Source organism: Nomascus leucogenys, chromosome 1a (assembly GCF_006542625.1).
Source record: "Nomascus leucogenys isolate Asia chromosome 1a, Asia_NLE_v1, whole genome shotgun sequence".
NCBI lineage: Eukaryota > Metazoa > Chordata > Mammalia > Primates > Hylobatidae > Nomascus > Nomascus leucogenys.
The window spans coordinates 47945893-47964972 of record NC_044381.1 but is presented as its reverse complement, the minus strand read 5'-3'; the positions used below and the strand labels follow the sequence as shown (position 1 = coordinate 47964972).

At 37.2% G+C, this 19080-nt stretch overlaps 1 protein-coding gene across 6 annotated transcripts in view; it reads right to left on the bottom strand.

Moving 5' to 3' along the window:
- The window catches only part of AGTPBP1 (ATP/GTP binding protein 1), a 197102-nt gene that overhangs the window by 135915 nt on the left and 42107 nt on the right, over positions 1-19080 (bottom strand). For all 6 annotated transcript variants that reach the window (XM_030809308.1, XM_030809316.1, XM_030809325.1 and 3 more), the window contains one exon: positions 10601-10725. In XM_030809308.1, the coding sequence (XP_030665168.1) occupies positions 10601-10725 (125 nt within the window). The remainder of the gene's footprint in view (positions 1-10600; positions 10726-19080) is intronic.

Genomic DNA, 19080 nt, shown 5'->3' with positions numbered 1-19080 from the left:
ACATTTAGAAAACGAACTAACATTTACTATTCCATACCTATGTTATCTCATTTATAACTCACTTCAACCCTCTAAGGAAAAAAAACTACTCTTTTCATGGATCTAAAGATTTAAGTTCAGAAAGGAGAATAAATCTGTACAAATCGCTGAGCAAACAAGTGAAAAGACCAGGTGATCACTTGTGTTTCTGAACCCAAAACTTACAGTCTTCCAGCATTTAATGCACTTCATTTAATGTCAAACCTGAATACTAATGCCAGAAATTCTTCTAGTACAGAATGACAGTGCCATTTATTTCACATTTTGAGATTTTAAAAAACACAATACAACCCACTCTCAATACAGTACATATTCCACAATGAAGTTCAAAGGACTGATACCAAATTCAATGTTCCACATGGAGATAGTCAAGGGAGTTTAAGAGAAGAACAATAGATAGTGAGGCCCTGATTAAAGGAAAATATCAACATAGATGGGAAAAAAACAAACTCAGGCTAAGCCTTTAGAACACACTTTTGCTCTGAGCAAATCCTGTTCAACTTCATGAATCTGACATCACTTGAAAATTAAGTTACTCTAAATTAGGAGTAAACAGAGGGAAAAATGTACTACAGAAAGGATATAGTATAATGTTATTTATGACAACTACCTATGACTAGCTACAAATTAAATATGCTGGAGAGTACATGTCATATTTATCTTAAAACAACAATCTCATGCTATCATGCATCATCTCGGGTTCAGTTACTGGACTTCGTTAAACTTACAGGAACCTTACATCTTTCAAAACAGAAACTCCCGTAAGTGATATGAAGACCTAAAATAATGTTCACCAGTTCCTTGCTGCCACATTGCTAATGCTTAAAAGAATATAAAATTTACCCAGAAAAAAAGGAAAAACTCATTAATGATAGTAAAATTAAATTTTTCCTTTTTAAAAAGTATGTCATTCCTTCTGACAATGCAACCTATCCTTTACTTTTTCTCCAGCCCTGCTGCCTCCACCAAAAAATATTGAGTTGTAAAATAAAACATTGTTTCAAATATCTAATGTACCCTTGATGTAATATTTTAAAGGCCCCTGATTTAATATTAAAGCCAAATTATTTTTCAATATTAATATCACCACTAACAAGCTATTACATTTTCACCTCCATGAAGGGTTAAAAAAAACTCTCTTCCTCTGAAGACAGTATAATGCAGCCTCCCCTTGTTAACATTCACCACTGTTTCGTTTACACCTCACACTAAATGAAAATTAGGTGTTTAGACTAACAGTTTTCTACTCTATTCCAAATTCTGCCATGATGTTAGGAGACTTCAATGTCATTGTGGAAAATTCATTCAAATACCTAGTTCCATAGTTTCTTGACCTCATAACAAAATCCTTCCCTCTGTGCTCCAATTCACCAACCCTCTGAACGGCCATACTCAGGACCTCAAACTGCTCTGCCTCTGATATCTTAACCTCTAATCTTCTACTTATGGACCATACCCTCCTAACATTTTTATTCATCTTTCCTTTATAAAGACTATATAAACCTCACTGTCACCTTTGTTGAAACTTCTTATCCAGTGCGAGGTAGCACTGTTTTCCCACAGTTATCAGTCCCCTCCATACTTAACTTGGATTCCAAGCACACCCACCCCCACCAACTTTCCCACCACAAACCCTGATACAGAAGTGAATCCCAAAAAGCTGAGCTCCCTACTCCTACATCAGAGTAAAAATAACACCACAATTTAAGACTGTTAATACCATAAAATTAATGAATTCCAATCTCACTTGGGAACACAAAACTGCTCCTTTCACTTATCTTAGCTCACATCCATCACCACCTGCCCTGCCACAGCCCATAGCTATTCCAACATTTATAGTAGCGCTCAATCTTTCCTCTCATTCTCTGGACTTCTCTGAACCTACATTTTTCCTCATTAAAATGAAGCAAAGTATATATTAACAAAACATTTTACTAATAACAACCAAACTCTATATGCTCCTGTACCAAAATCCTTGAAAATCTTGCATTCCTTCCGCCAGTAAATGGCAGACAGGAGCAGGGAAGTGGAGGTTAGGAAGAAATGTCCTTTCATCTGTATTTTGAATTCCATCCTTTCTACGTTCTTATGAACCTTTACCTTCAACCTCTACCAACATATCGGTTGTTCCCCCTCAACCAATAAATACACTTTTTATTATTCCACATACTTACCAAATCTTATTTTACCCTGCCTCCCCCTCTGTTTCCCTCTTTTCTCAGTGAAGCTCCTCTAACAAGTACTCTATATTCCTTGTGATTATTTCATTTGCCACTCACATTATAACATACTGCAATCTTCCATCTAATCCTACCACTTGAAAAATGCTTTTGCTGTGATCAATAATTTGTTAATAATCCAATCAAAAAGAACTTTAACTAACCTTCCTAACACTTAGCACTGCTGACTACTGCATCTTCCTTTGGTTTCTTTAAATATAATCCTTCCCAGTTATTATAATGCTGTATTCCTTCCTCAACAGCTTCAATTATCGGAATGTTAGATTTAGATTTACAGACAAGAACTTAAAAGATGCTACTATAATAAATGACATTAAAGTCAAGAAGTACACAATGAATGAAAAGATGGGGAAACACAGCAGAGAAATAGAAACTACAAAAGCAAAAGAACCAAGTGCACACTTGAGAATAAAAAAATAACATCTGAAATAAATTATCAATAGCTAACTGGAAGGATGCATAGGAAAGAGGCAGTGAAACTGACAACAGAACAATAGAAATTATCCAACCCAAATTGGACAACAGAGAATTAAACTTAAAAGATATAAGCCTCAACAATAGCTGAAAAATATCAAAAATCTAATATATGTATAATTATACTTCCACAAGACAAATAGAGAAAATAAGGGAGAAAAAAAAACTGAGCAACCAAAAATGTCCCAAATTTGACTAAAGATATAAATTTACAGATTCAAAAATCTCAGTGAATTCCAAGCAGGATAACTATGAAGAAAACTACAGCCAGTCAAACTTGAAAAGCAAAATCAAAACAAACAAACAAAAAAACCCTGAAATCAGCTAGAAAAAAAATCACACATAACGTTCAGGAAAATGAAGATTCAAATGACAACAGAGTTCTCATTTGAAATTATGGAGGTTATAAAATGGTGGAAACACAATTTTAAGCACACTTTAAAATGCTAAAAGACGAAGACGACGATGAAACTGCCAACCCAGAATTCCATATCCAGTAAAAATATCCTTCAAAAATGGTGAAATAAATTCACTGTCAGATTAAGAAGAAAAAAAAATCTTCCACAGCCAACCTGAACTACTGGAAATGACAAAATTCTGTAGGCTAAAGAGAAATGGCACCAAATCAAACTCACATCATTAGAAAAGAATAAAGAGCTTCCAAAATGGTAAATATCTCTGCAAATATAAAAGCTACCTTTTTTCTTCTTAATATCTTTAAAATATACATGACTGCTAAAGCAAACATTGTGTTGTAATGTATATAGATGTAGATACACATGACAACTACAGCTAGTAGAACAGTAGAAAAAATTTAAGATTCTAAATTTACATGAAGTAACAATAGTAATTCTAAGCAAACTGTGAAAAGTTAATGACATTTAGTACAGTCTTCAAAGAAATTACTTCTTAAAAATGAAAAGAGGCATAACTAAAAAGCCAATAGGTAAATTAAAACAGAATTCTAAAAAAATGTTCAAATAATCCAAAATAGGGTAGGACAGGAAGAAAAGGAATAAAAAACATAAAAGACAAACAGAAAATAAAATCGTAGACCTAAATCCAATCAACAACTACATTAAATGTTAACAGACCAAATGCTCAAATTAAACACTCAGACTGTCAAACTGGATAAGTGTTTTTTTAAAAAAGATCGAACTATATGCTGTCTACAGAAATCATACTTTGGATTCAATGACACAAAAAGGCTGGGAGTAAAAGAATAGAAAAGAATATATCATGCAAACAACAACCATAGGAAAGGTTGAAGGGTTATACTAATATCAGACAAAATAAACTTCAGACAAAGAACACTGCCAGAGATAAAGAGAAACTTTCCATAATGATAAAGGGTTAAATCATCCGGAAGACATAAAAATCATGTGAATGCACTTGATTATCTTCACAAGACCCTCTTATAGCCCTATCTAAATGTGCACAGTTCCCAGGACACAAACCTCAGCTTTCTCACTCTACATCTCCTTCTAAGAAAACTTAATTCCACCCCCATTACTTTTAACTATCAATCTGTTGGCTCTTAATCCTGCTCTTCATTCAGAACTTCTTCATAAAGCATAAGATTGTGTAAGCAATAATTACAACACTGTATTGTTGGGATTCTAATATGTATAAACATAACATGTAAATCAATAACAGCATAAGGAATGAGAAGGAAATGAAGCTATATGGGAAGTTTTGATATTGAGTGGAATTAAGTACACTGCAGTACACTGTAAAAAGATGCACATTTTAATCCCTACAGGAACCACTAAGAAAAGAACTACAATTTCTTAAAGTTAGATAACACAAAAGCAGTGAAAGAATGAGGAGAATGTAAAAGACATGGAACAAAACAAATAGCAAAACGGCAGATGTAAATCCAATCATATTAATAAATGCATTAAATTGGAAGCACTAAAACACTCAGACTAGTTAAGAAGCAAGATCCAACAATATGCTATCTTCAAGAAACATGCTTTAGATTCAAAGGTACAAACAAGTTCAAAGTAAAAGGAATGAAAAAAGGTACGATATGCAATGAGTAATCATTAGGCAGCTGGAGTGGCGATATTATCATTAGACAAAATGAACTTTAAGTCTAGAACTATTATGAGACAAAAAGCAGTATTTCACAATGATGAAGAGGCAAACTACCAGGAAAATGAAACAACTGTAAATGTACACACAGCTAAGAACAGGGCCTCAAAATACATTAACCAAAATCTGCCAAAATTAAAAAGATAAATATACAATTTAATAATATTTTAACACCTAACTCTTAATAATTAACAGAGCACCTAGATAGAAAATCAACAGTGTATAAGAGATTTGAACAACACTATCAACTAACCTGACCTAACTGATATGTATAGAACACTTCACCCAACAACAGCAGAATATACATTCTTTTCAAGTACACATGGAACATTTTTCAGGAGAAACCATAAACTATGTCATAAAACAAGTCTCAAGCAATTCCAAGGATTGAAATCATTCAAAGTATATTCTCCAGCCACAAGAGAATTAAATTAGAAATCAACAGAAGGAAATTTAGGAATTCCTGAAATATTGAGAAATTAAACAACACACTTCTAAAAAAACCTATGGGTCAAATTAAAAAAATCACAAAGAAAATTAGAACAAATTGTCAACCGAATTAAACAAAAATACAATATCTCAAAATTTGTATATTGTGGCTAAGGCAGTGTTTACAGAAAAATCTATGGCTTTGAATGCCTCCAGTAAAAATAAAGGTCTCAAAATAAATAATCTAGGCTTCCACTGTAAGAAAATGGCCACCGGGCACGGTGGCTCACGCCTGTAATCCCAGCCCTTTGAGAGGCTGAGGCGGGTGGATCACCTGAGGTCAGGAGTTTGGGACCGGCCTGGCCAACATGGTGAAACGCTGTCTCAAGACAAAAAATTAGCCGGGTTTGGTGGCAGACGCCTGTAATCCCAGCTACTCGGGGGGCTGAGGCAGAAGAATCACTTGAACCCAGGAGGCAGAGGTTGCAGTGAGCCCAGATTGCACCTCACACCACCGCACTCCAGCCTGGGCAACAAGAATGAAACTCTGTCTCAAAATGTAAAAAAATAAAAAGGCAAAAAAAGAGCAAATTAAACTCAAAACAAGCAGAAGGAAGAAAGCAATAAATAAAAGAAGGAAATCAATGAAACAAAACAGAGAAAATCAATTAAACCAGAAGTTGGTTCTTTAAAAATATCAACAAAATTGACAAACTTTTAGCTAGGTTAGGGTTTCTTAACCTCACCACTCTTGACATTTTGGGACAGATAATTCTTTCTTGTGGGGGGCTGATCTATGTATCACAGAATGTTCAGCAACATCTCTGACTTCTATCCAACAGATTCCAGTAAGCCCCACTAAAAAAAATTTACAACTAAAAATGTCACCAAACATTGCCAACGTCCCTGGGGGAAAAAGTGGGGTGAACACAATCACTCCTGGTTGAGAACTAATGAGCTGACAGACCAAGAAAAAAGAGAGGACACAATCAAACTCAGGAATGAAAGACACAACATCACTCCCTACTCTATGGAAACTAAAAGGATTATAAGGAAAGATTAGCAACAACCATGGGCCAACAAATTAACCATTTGCACGAAAATGGACAATATAAATGTTTCTAGGTAAAAAGCTAAGGGGAAATTGCAAGTAACCATGTTCACTGTACGTAAGTAGTTAGCAAGAGGCAAATTATGGAAATTTATAAGTTAATTGTGTGAGGGCCGGGCGCGGTGGCTCACGCTTGTAATCCCAGCACTTTGGGAGGTCGAGGCGGGCGGATCACGAGGTCAGGAGATCAAGACCACGGTGAAACCCCGTGAAACTAAAAATACAAAAAAAAAATTAGCTGGGCGTGGTGGCGGGCGCCTGTTGTCCCAGCTACTCGGAGAGGCTGAGGCAGGAGAATGGCGTGAACCCGGGAGGCGGAGCTTGCAGTGAGCCGAGATCGCGCCACTGCACTCCAGCCCGGGCGACAGAGCGAGACTCCGTCTCAAAAAAAAAAAAAAAAAAAAAAAGTTAATTGTGTGAATAAAATGTGTTGTAGGGGTTGGTTTTTTATATTATTTAAATATGTAAGTAGTATATGCTTGTTACAACAATTTAAAAGTGTTTGAAACAAAATTAGCTTATCTTATTCTCCTCCATTCCTATTCCATCAATATAGCTACTGCTAACAATTTGATATGTATCGTTCCTTTTATTTTTTTGGCCTGGCTCATACAAATATTACATACAAATATAATGGTTTATTTTGTACAAAAATGAGACTATACACATTTACAGTCATATGAACTAAAGAAACTTGCTGTATGTAATATACTAAATTTAAGCCTCCAAGAGAGTGCACATAGTTACACATATGAACTGTATGTTTCAACTATAATATTTTTTTTTCAGTGTCTACAATAAAGTTTATAGGAACTCAGCCATGCCTGTTTCTTTATGTATCATCTATGGCTATTCTTGTGCTACACGGCAGAGACTGTATGGCCCACAAAGCCTAAAATATGTCTTATCTGGCCTTCCCAGAAAACGCTAGCCATTCCCTGCTCTAGAGCAGTAGCTCTCAATTTTGGAACCATCTGGAAAGCTTTAACAATAAGATTTAATTGGTTTGGTGTGAGCCTGGTGTGGGGGTTACAAGAGTCCCCATCATAAATAATGTATTATTCATAATAGCTGCATAATATGACTATAAATTTCCAGTTTGGCTATATCAAAAATTATTCACACATTCTCTCAATGATAAACATTTAGGTTGTTTCTTGATCTTTGATGTAACAAATAATGCCACAATGAATATCTCTATACTCTCTAACTAGCATTTTTATTTCAGTTAAAATATATTTCTTGGCCGGGCACAGTGGCTCAAGCTCCCAGCACTTTGGGAGGCCAAGGCAGGCGGATCACCTGAGGTCAAGAGTTCAAGACCAGCCTTGCCAACATGGTGAAATACCATCTCTACTAAAAATATAAAAAATTAGCCAGATGTTGTGACATACGCCTGTAATCCCAGCTACGTGGGGGGCTGAGACAGAAGAATGGCTTGAACCCGGGAGGTGGAGGTTGCAGTGAGTCAAGATTGCACCACTGCACTCCAGCCCGGGCAACAGAGTGAGAGAGACTCTGTCTCAAAAAAGTAAAACAAATTTTATATATATATATATATATTTCTTAAAGTAAAAATCAAATACCAGGTGCTGGGTCAAATACCAGGTGCAATTTGTTTTAGTACACATTGCCAGATTATTTTCTCCAAATTTGTAATAATTACTACACCTCCAACAGTGTATGAGAGTACCCTCTCCTCGTGCCTTCAACAGCACCAGACATTGTCATTCTAATTTCTGTCAATCTGACCAGTGAAAGATATTTTTGTTGTTTTCATTAGCAGTTCCTGAACTGTAAGGGAGTAAAGAAAATTTTTGTACATTTCTTGGTTGTTTGCATTTCTTCTTTCAACTATAAATTTCCAAACTTTCTCTCCCAAATGGGTAGCTAACTGGATTATCCTATAAAGGATGGGACAGTCTTTCACTACCAACTTATACTGTGTTGGTTGGCTAACCCTAGGCACTATAAACAGTCACTATATTACACACCCCAAGGGAATATCTGATAGTGGTATGGCTAGGAGTATTTTCAGTGGTGGGAACAGGGTCATTCTCTGATAGTGGCATGGTTAGGAGTATTTTCAGTGGTGGGAAGAGGGTCATTCTCTGATAGTGGTATGGTTAGGAGTATTTTCAGTGGTAATGCTGGAGTAGGGGCTTCTAGGTTGTGACACAAAGAAGAGTCTACAGTGGTAGGAGCAATGGACAAAAGTGTTGATAGGTCTGAAGGATTCATTTTCTTTTGTTTTTGTTGGATTTTTTTGTTTGTTTGGTTTTTTTTGAGGAGGAGGTATTCCATATGACAATGCAGTGAATATACCTGGCACATTTAATTTTGTACTGATACAATGAACATCCTTGTTCATTAGTTGCCTTAGTTAATAAGTATAATATTTCCAGAGCCTGGAATCCAATACAGTGGCTTTAATTCAAAGGTACAGGTATTTTAAATTATGTGAGAAACAATGGGGTGGTGTCAACTATCCCCCAAATGCATGGATTACATGGGAGGAAGTTATCAAAACAAATATAAGGGTCTATGATCAAGAAGAAAGGTTAATAGATTCCGAGCTCTTGAAACAGTAAATGCCTGCCAAACATCTTATTAGAATGACCTAAGCCTCCAGAATAACGAAATTTTAAAAAATTAAATCAAGATTATAATTATTGGACCTTACTTCTAACAGAAATACCTTTTATGTGCACTGTCAAATATTAAAGTAGCTGCTGGTTTTCTCTTATTCAAATCATGCACAGTTTTTATTTAGTCTTATCAAAGTCTTTTTTACTATCTATTAAGATAATTATATGGATTTTATTTGATCTGTTCAGATATTGTTATACTGATATATTTCCTGATATTAAACCATCTTGCATTCCTGAAATGTGTGTTTTTTTTTGTTTTTTTTGTTTTTTTTTTTTTTTTTTTTTTTTTTTTTGAGATGGAGTCTTGCTCTGTCGCCCACACTGGAGGGCAGTGGCACGTTCTCGGCTCACTGCAACCTCCGCCTCCCGGGTTCACACCATTCTCCCGCCTCAGCCTCCCAACTAGCTGGGACTACAGGTGCCCCCCCCACCACACCCAACTAATTTTTTGTATTTTTAGTAGAGACGGGGTTTCACTGTGTTAGCCAGGATGGTCTCGATCTCCTGACCTTGTGATCCACCCACCTCGGCCTCCCAAAGTGCTGGGATTACAGGCGTGAGCCACCGCACCTGGCAAAATGTGTTCTTTAACATTGATATTCATATTTCCGTGTATAGACTTAACTCCCTAATGTTTTATTTGAGCCTTTTCACATTATGTTCCTAAGTACAAAGTCAATACTATTTGCGTACTCTGTCAGGGTTTTGATATCAATTTAGTACTATTACCATCATAAAATACAAAAATAATGTCTAATTACAGATGACATTTATAGAACATTTTAAACATTCTTTTTACATGCTTCTCATGTAAATCTCCTGACAACCCCATGATATTTTTTACCTCTACTTCGGAGATGATACAGCTATTATACATCCTAGAAATTCAATTAACTTCCCTAAGGTACCCAACCACTAAATGGTAGAGCTTGAATTTCAAAGTGAGGACCACATAATAACCAATATTCTATGCTACTTGATATCTTTTTGCCAAAAATCTGTATCAAGTAGCACTGGAATTCGGTACTGTTTGTAAACTGGAGGGTGGCAATCATATATAAGTAAAATTGTAATCATTATTAGAAACAATGCTTTGAAGATCAATTTCCTCCAAGGTTATTCAGTTCTCTACTCAAGTTAATCTGAGAAAGTTCGATTTTTTTTTTTTTTTTTTTTGAGACGGAGTCTCACTCTGTCACCCAGGCTGGTCTCAGCTCACTGCAACCTCCACCTCCCAGGTTCTAGCGATTCTCCTGCCTCAGCCTCCTGAGTAGCTGGGACTATAGGCGCCTGCCACCACACCTGGCTAATTTTTTGTATTTTTTAGTAGAGATGGGGTTTCACCATATTGGCCAGGCTGGTCTGGAACTACTGATTTCATGATCTGCCCACCTTGGCCTCCCAAAGTGCTGAGATTACAGGTGTGAGCCACTTTGCCCAGCCTAAAAGTTCAATTTTTGTGGAAAATCATCCATTCATTAGAAGTTTGAACATTTTTAGCATCCACTTTTAAAGAATTAAAAAAGCATTTCAAAAACAAAGAAGAGATCAATGTTTACCTTGACTCTGAACCAGATGAAGAATTTTTGATGTAACATATCGGGCAGTGTCTGATTCTGAAGGTTCAGCATTGATCTTCTCCAGCTGAGCCAGGAGTCCCACGATCCTAGAATTATTGGTAAGGCTAAAAAGAATTGTAGGATGTTAGGGCACATTCTAAATCAATGGTGTAAATTCAATACTATAACGATCACTGTTTAAAAAACAATTCTACTCTTTTAAAAACAGTAAGCATTTACACGTCACACTTCGTTACTCTGTTCTATAGCTTAATATTGTTAAAATTCTACTGACTTAAGAGAGAAACACGTTCTATTTCAGAAAACCACAAATCCCTTCAACTCTGTTCAGTAATCTTACATCACACCTGGAAAGTTCACCTTTCCACTCTCAAAGACTTTTTACACTTACTCTGCTCTCCTCAAAACTCTGATAATCCTTCTTCCTGTCCAACTCTATTCTCAGTTAGTGCCCTGCTTCATAACTGGTATAAATCTAGCAAGAATACACTCACTTTCCTGTCACCAGATCCTTAAGCCTACCTATCCTCCACCTATGTTCTTTCTTCCCTGTTCCTATTTATCATACAAATATTTGTACATAGGCTGGGCACAGTAGCTCACACCTGTAAACCCAACTCTTTGGGAGGCCAAGACACGTGGATCACTTGAGGTCAGTTTGAGACCAGCCTGGCCAACATGGTGAAACCCCATCTTTACTAAAAACACAAAAAAATTAGCCAGGCGTGTGGCGCATGCCTGTAATCCCAGCTACTTGGGAGGCTGAGACAGGAGAATTGCTTGAACCCAGGAGGCGGAGGTTGCAGTGAGCTGAGATCATGTCATTGCACTTCAGCCTGGGCGACAGAACGAGACTTCATCTCAAAAAAAAAAAAAAAAATTGTACATGTGGTACTGATCTAGGTGTTGTCAATATAGTGTAAACAAAACAAGCAAAAACTCCTGCCCCGCATAGAGTGTACATTCTTACGGTGAGAAACAAGTCAAGTAAGTAAACATGTACATTTTGTATCTCAGGTGATGGGAAGTACTATGGAGAAAAAGCACATTGGGGGAATAAAAAGTACAGGGGGAGAAAGACAATTTTAGACAGCATGGTCAGAGAAGACCACTGAGAAGGTACCATTTAAGAACAGGCCTGAAAGAAGTTAAGTGAGTAAGCCGTGCAGATACTGGAAAAAAGAGCTGTCCTGAAAAACGGAGGCACAAGCTCCAAGATCCCTGGGCAGGAGCAAACCTGCCATGTTCTCTGAACAATGAGGTGGCCAGTGTGGATGGAGGAGACAGTGAGGAACAAGGTGAGAGTTGGGGGTAGGCATGGGAGATAACAGAGAAAAATAGCAGATTGCTTAGAGGCTTGTAAGCCATTTTAAGGACTTTGGCTTTTACAATGAGTGGGATGGGAAATTTCTGAGCAAAAGAGTTACATGTTCTCACTTTTAACGGACTCTATTTGGCTGGTACATTGAGACTGAAAGAACAATCCACTCGTACACTTGCTCCCAGCCCCTTTCATTCTCAAAGTACTTGCTTTCTCTTTCAGTTATACTTTCTCTGATCCCTCATCTTCCCCCTTCAATTAATCGGACTCGTAGGCACACAAGTATGATCTAGGAGCTCCTACCAGCTGTTTCTCTGATATTCCTCCAAACAGAAGTATGTACTGCTCTCTCCATTTCCCCACATATTGTTCACTTTTCAAGCCACCAGGTTGCCTTCTGCACTCTGAGATCTCCCAAAAGCCTTCTGTGGTCACTTCTAACCCCAACATATTCACATCTCTGCACCATACAAACCAGTTATCTCCTCTTTTTTTAACACACTTTCTTCTTTGGGATTCAATGAATCTATACTTGCCTGATTTTCCTCCTCTTGCCCCTTCTTTGAGATCCTCTCTGACACACCTCTAGACAGACATCTCCCCCAACAGCTCTGTCTCAGCCCACTTCTCTTCACTCACTACACTTTTGCCTTGAGTGATCCCATCTAATCCCACAGTTGTAATTATTATCTGTATGCTGCTTGGCTCCTACGTTCAACAGCAGCCTCAACCTCTGATAGCTTCATCAACCTAATGAGCCCAATGTAAAACTTCTGTTCCTCCTCTCAACCTAGTCCTCTTCCAATCTTAACCTTTACAAATTCACATGAATTCAGTTGAAGGCTCAACATAAATATCTAGACTCCCTTTTCCACACTGCAACCCAATACAAGCTCTATCTCTAAAACATCTCAGATCCATTCACTTCTGTCCATATCTACTATATGACTACCCACATCCAAGCAATCATCATCTCTCACAGCCTCGTGACTAGGCTGCTTCCCTTCTTGGTGCCCAATAATCCATTTCCACACAGTAATTTTTTTTAACTTTTATTTTGAAGTAATTATAGATTCACAGGAAGTTGCAAAAATAGTAGACTGGTGCTTTGTAACCTTCACTCAGTTTTCTCAATGGTTACATTTCACATTAACTATAGGACAATATCAAAACCAGGAAAACCGACACAGTTGCTACTTTCCTGTGAGAGCCTCATGGTCGGCCTGTACTGGACCTTGGGTGCTCAGGGGCCCTTGTTTTATCTGGTTCTTAAACGTTTGTTACCACAGAAAATAAAACTGAGCTTAAAAAAAAAAAAAAAAAATGCTAAGCTACCTGAGACCCTTTCAGCAAATGTGCAAGGCCAAAGACAATTTTCATAAAAATACTAACACATTATTCACCTTTGACACTGTGTGGACATTTGTACCGATGGTCCAAAGGCAACGATGAGTAAAGAGTTGGCATTGCAGCAAAATGAAGGTAGGGACACCAAACTGTTCTAATAGTCAGTGCATTTTTCACCACCATGAATTTGTAGTTTAAAGAGAATGCCAGCTTTATCCATGAGTGTACATCATCTTAATATTCTGTGTGCATAAAAACATTTCTGCTGCACATTGAAATACGATGGTTATCTTGGGAGAAAATAAATGCAACTGTCTGAATGACAAGCTAAACTAGCCACTTTTTTCCACAGAACATCATTTTTACTTCAAATAAACGATGGACATTATTCAGACTGGGATATTTCGCCAGACATTTTCTTTCTTTTTCTTTTTTCTTTTTTTTTTTTTTTTTTTTTGAGACAAGAGTCTTGCTCTGTTGCCCAGGCTGGAGTGCAGTGGCGCAATCTCAGCTCACTGAAACCTCTGCCTCCCAGGTTCAAGCGATTCTCCTGACTCAGCCTCCTGAGTAGCTGGGATTACAGGCATGAGCCATTACACCCAGCTAATTTTTGTATTTTTAGTAGAGAAAGGGTTTCACCACATTGGCCAGGCTGGTCTCGAACTTGTGACCTCAAGTGATCTGCCTGCCTTGGCCTCCCAAAGTGCTGGCATTACAGGCATGAGCCACCACACCTGGCCTTTGCCAGACATTCTCTTTCCGTGGAGATAAGCAAAGTGAGCCTGTCACTTCAAAGGAAACAACTAATAGATTTGCTGCTGATGATAAAATTTGAGCTTTCAAGCAAAAATTGGAATTTTGGAAAACACTGATCTACCATAATGACCTTGACAGTGTCTCAATATTTAAAGAATTTTCTCATAAAATCAATGGTGATATTAACAAATATAATTTTTTAATATTGTGTAAAAAATGTGTCAACCCGGTTGGGCGCAGTGGCTCATGCCTGTAATTCCAGCACTTTGGGAGGCCAAGGTGGGCAGATCGCTTGAGGTTGAGAGTTCAAGACCAGCCTGGTCAACACAGTGAAACCCCATCTCTACTAAAAATACCAAAATTAGCCAGGCGTAGTGGCGCACTTCTGTAATCCCAGCTACTTGGGAGGCTGAGGCAGGAGAATTGCTTGAACCTGGGAGGTAAAGGCTGTAGTGAGCCAAGATTGTGCCACTGGACTCCAGACTGGGTGACAGAGTAAGACTGTCTCAAAAAAAAAAAAAAGTATCAATCAACATTTACAAGATTTGCATAATTAAATCAGTACTTTCCGAATGACCAATGCATGGTGTTACAAAATCAGACGTGGGTAAAAGAACTATTTTAAGTGTAAGATAGACCAAAGGATTTTAATGTAACAGAGTACAAAAGTTCACTAATATGGTTTCAGATTCTACATTGTAACCAACCTATAAGACATTGCCACTTATCAAGCTTTAGTGTAATATCAAAGAATATCTATTTCAATTTGAATCTCACATAAAATGGTTTTATTTCCAAAGCACATTTTCATTTAAAACTGTTTGTTCTACATTTTAACTATGACTTTCGCTTTGATCACATTTTTACTGTTTTTCTCCAAATAGTGAACACACGATTTTATTTTCCTCCACCATAAATCAAAGGACAACAATCTAAAAAGGCTACTAAAGTACTTCTTCCTTTACTATATATTTCTGTGTGAACCCAGATATGTCTTCTTCGTATCCTTCAACAATACAACACACACAAAAAATATGTACGTGTATATATATTTACATATAACACGTAAACTCAGAAGCAGATAAGAGAATCTGTTTTCTATTAAGCCAGACATTAATAAGATCTGCAAAAATGTAATAAAATATGCCACTCTTCCTACCAAATCTATTTTGTTTAGGAAAGCATATTTATTTTTAATGCAAAAACATTTTGTGTTATGTAGTGGGTTTATTATTTTTTAAATGAATTGATAAATATTTGTAATATGATAAATTATAGGTCTTAATTTGTTATATGATAAATACCAAGAGATAAAATAATCTGCATGAACAGAAGTTTTTTGGAGTATCATCAACTTATAATAGAAAAAGGTTCCAAAGCCAAAAAGTTTGAGAACTGCTCTTTTAGGCTTATCTTGTACGTTTAGTGATCTTGATCTGGTTTTTTTTGGGTGAGAAATGATACATAAGTCACCACAATCTGTATACTAGAGAGCAAACACATCTTTTTAAAAATTTCCGTAACCCAGATTTGAGAGAAATTTGTACTCACAGAAACCAACATTCTAGAATTTAATAACTGACCATTTTGTTTTTCGTTATTTTTCTTTTAAAAGGTCATCTGTTTTTTTTTCAGCAGTTAATAAAACATCTATTCAAAAAATTCAACATGCAATTCACAAACATACAAAACACAGTGAATGGAACACAGGTCCTAAAATTAAGAGCTTGCTTTGCCAGTAACCCTGACTAGTTAAAAAATTAATTACGCCAATTAAAATAAATTTACCACTACAAAAAAAAAACTTGCATCTTAGTGATTCCTTTGTGAGAATCATCCTTTTCCAAATGATAGATGGATAGATGGGTAAATTTCTTAAAGGCAAATAAATGGAAATAAACAGTTAAATAAATTTATTTTTATTTTTATCTATGGAATGAAAATGGAAAAAAATTATATTCTAAACCACTTCCCAACTCAGCTCTAAAATTTGTAAGACTGCTGGTTGACACTCATGTTAAGGGTCAGAAGGTGAACACCAGAGGGCAGCTCTACCATTTGACTACATTTTGGCTTTGGAAAATCTGAGGGCGGTGGGAGGCAAATGAAAGAAACAAAGCTATACATGAGCAATTTGAGATACTACACTGCAAAGCAGAGGAATGTTAAATAAAGACACTTAGAGGAGGAAATGTATCTTCCCCACCTAACCCTCTTTTTTTTTTTTTGAGACGGAGTCTCGCTCTGTCGCCCAGGCTGGAGTGCAGTGGCACGATTTCGGCTCACTCCAAGCTCCGCCTCCTGGGTTCACGCCATTCTCCTGCCTCAGCCTCCTGAGCACCTGGGACTACAGGCGCCCGCAACCACGCCCAGCTCATTTTTTTGTATTTTTATTAAAGATGGGGTTTCATTGTGTTAGCCAGGATGGTCTCGATCTCCTGACCTCGTGATCTACCCACTTCGGCCTCCCAAAGTGCTGGGATTACACACCTAACCCTATTTTTAGATGTATCAAAATAAGGCTGAGACCAACTTTGGGAGGTTCCATTTGTAATTGTCAGTGTTATACATGTAACAGTGAGAAAATTACAGAATTGAAAAAATGATCAATGTGAAACACATCAAATCAAGTTAACTTCAAATGCATATTTTTTTAAATAATTTCATTTATTTATTTATTTTTACGAGACAGGGTCTCACTATATGCTGCCCAGGATGATCAAACTTCTGGCATCAAGCGATCCTCCCACATGAGCCTCCCAAAAAGTTGAAACCATAGGCACATGCCACCACACCCAGCCCAAATAAATATTTTAAGGGCATTATCACTCAAATATTTGTTTCACTGTATTGGTCTCATGCTGCTTTTGATTCTTTGAGTTTATATTCAATCTTGCAGCTATTTTCCTAAAAATATAAATTTTCTTGAATATGGCAAAAGTCCCAATGATATGCAGATATTGTCTTTGCAACAAATAATTTCCTAAGGGCAAGGGATATAAAACCTATATTCACATTATAAATAAATTACACTATCTTTTTCACCTTAAAATGTAACTCAAATGCAGGTAATAAAGACTTCCTCATAAATACGGTAAAAAAAAAAAGCAGCAAAAAAAAATCCATAAAAATATACGAAAGTCTTAGAATTACACAGGATGCATGGTAGTAAAACAATTTCAAACAATATGGCTTTATTTTCAAAATGCACCTTATCTTTCAGAAATTTCTGCTCAATAATAACTATTATTCTGGCTTTAATCACATTTTTACTGTTTCCAAATACTAAACACATAACTGTTTTCTTCTACTTTATGTGGAATGGATTTTTTTTTACCATAATACAAATTAAAACTGAACAAATTTTCAAGTAGTACACTCATTCATCATTAAATCACTTAAAATAATCCATTACATAACATTTTTATAAATGGTATCTGTATTTTACCAAAAAAGAAAAAAATTTAGAGAGAAGAGCGGCAGTGTTTTACATTACTACAAATCTCTTCTAATGTCTGGCTCAGTAGAAGACAGAGTCTCATACCTACTTCTGCATTCAATCTGTTACAGTATCACACATCATGAGGCCTCTGGAAAACAGCACTTTATACTCATGAGAAAATGAGCATGAATAAAGCAAATCATCTCTCAGTACTACTATGAAAATGGTTGTGACCGCATTCCTCTAAGGTCCACAGCTAACACCTTGAGAACTTCTGGGCTAGGTTATACTGCCAAAATGAACAACTCCACAATCCCCTTGGCTTATTCAACACAATGAAAGTGTAATTCCTGCTCACATTACGTGTACAGTGCAAGTCAGCAGGAGACTCTACTCATTTAACGACCTAGGCTGCCAGAGATGTTTTCATGTTCGCAATACCAAGAGGAAAAAAAAAGAGAGAAAGATGTGGCAAATGGTGCACTAGCTCTTAAAGCTCTCACCTGGAAATGACAAATATCACTTCAGCTCATTTCACTGGCTACAGCAAGTCACACAACCACAGATTAACCTCAAAGAAAATACAATACAACCCTGCCAGGTACCCAAAAGAAGAACTAAAATATATGTGACCAGCCCTTGTGACAACCACACTAGGCATAGCCATGTATCCAAGTCCTGGCAAGTGAAATGTATAGTCAGATGAGATGTGAGCTACTTTGCAAGTTTTGCTTTTAAGAATAAGAGCTGCATCCTTTCTGCATTCCCACTGGCTATGATACGGTGACAACAAGAGAAAATGCCTTGGACCCAGAGATAGAAGTCACATATTCAGGAAAAGCAGAGCCATTCTGCCACCCTTGAACAACCACCTCTAGGTTATAAAATAGAAATAAGCTTGAATATTTAGCCATTGTATTCTGAGGTATCTATTACATCAGCTTAGCCTATATCTAAACTAATAAATTGCTATATATATTAAGCACACTATACTTTTTTTTTCTCTTTTGAGACAGGGTCTTGTTCTGTCACCCAGGCTGGAGTGCAGTGGCATGACCTCGGCTCACTGCAACCTCCACCTCCTGGGTTCAAGGGATTCTTGTGCCTCAGCCTCCAGAGTAGCTGGGATTACAGGCATGTGCCACCACACCAGGCTAAGTTTTGTATTAGAGACGGGGTTTCACCATGTTGGCCAGGCTGGTCTTGAACTCTTGGCCTCAAGTGATCCACCCACCTTGGCCTCCCAAAGTGCTGGGATTACAGGCATGAGCCACCACACCTGGCCTTTTTATTTTATTTTATTTTATTTTTTATTTTTATTTTTTTTTTTTTTTTTTGAGATGGAGTCTTAGGCTCTGTCACCCATGCTGGAGGGCAGTGGTGCAATCTCGGCTCACTGCAACCTCCGCCTCCCTGGTTCAAGTGATTCTCCTGCCTCAGCCTCCCGAGTAGCTGGGATTACAGGCACCCGCCACCATGCCCAGCTAATTTTTGTATTTTTAGTAGAGACAGGGTTTCACCATGTTAGCCAGGCTGCTCTTAAACTTCTTACCTCAGGTAATCCACCCGCCTCAGCCTGCCAAAGTGCTGGGA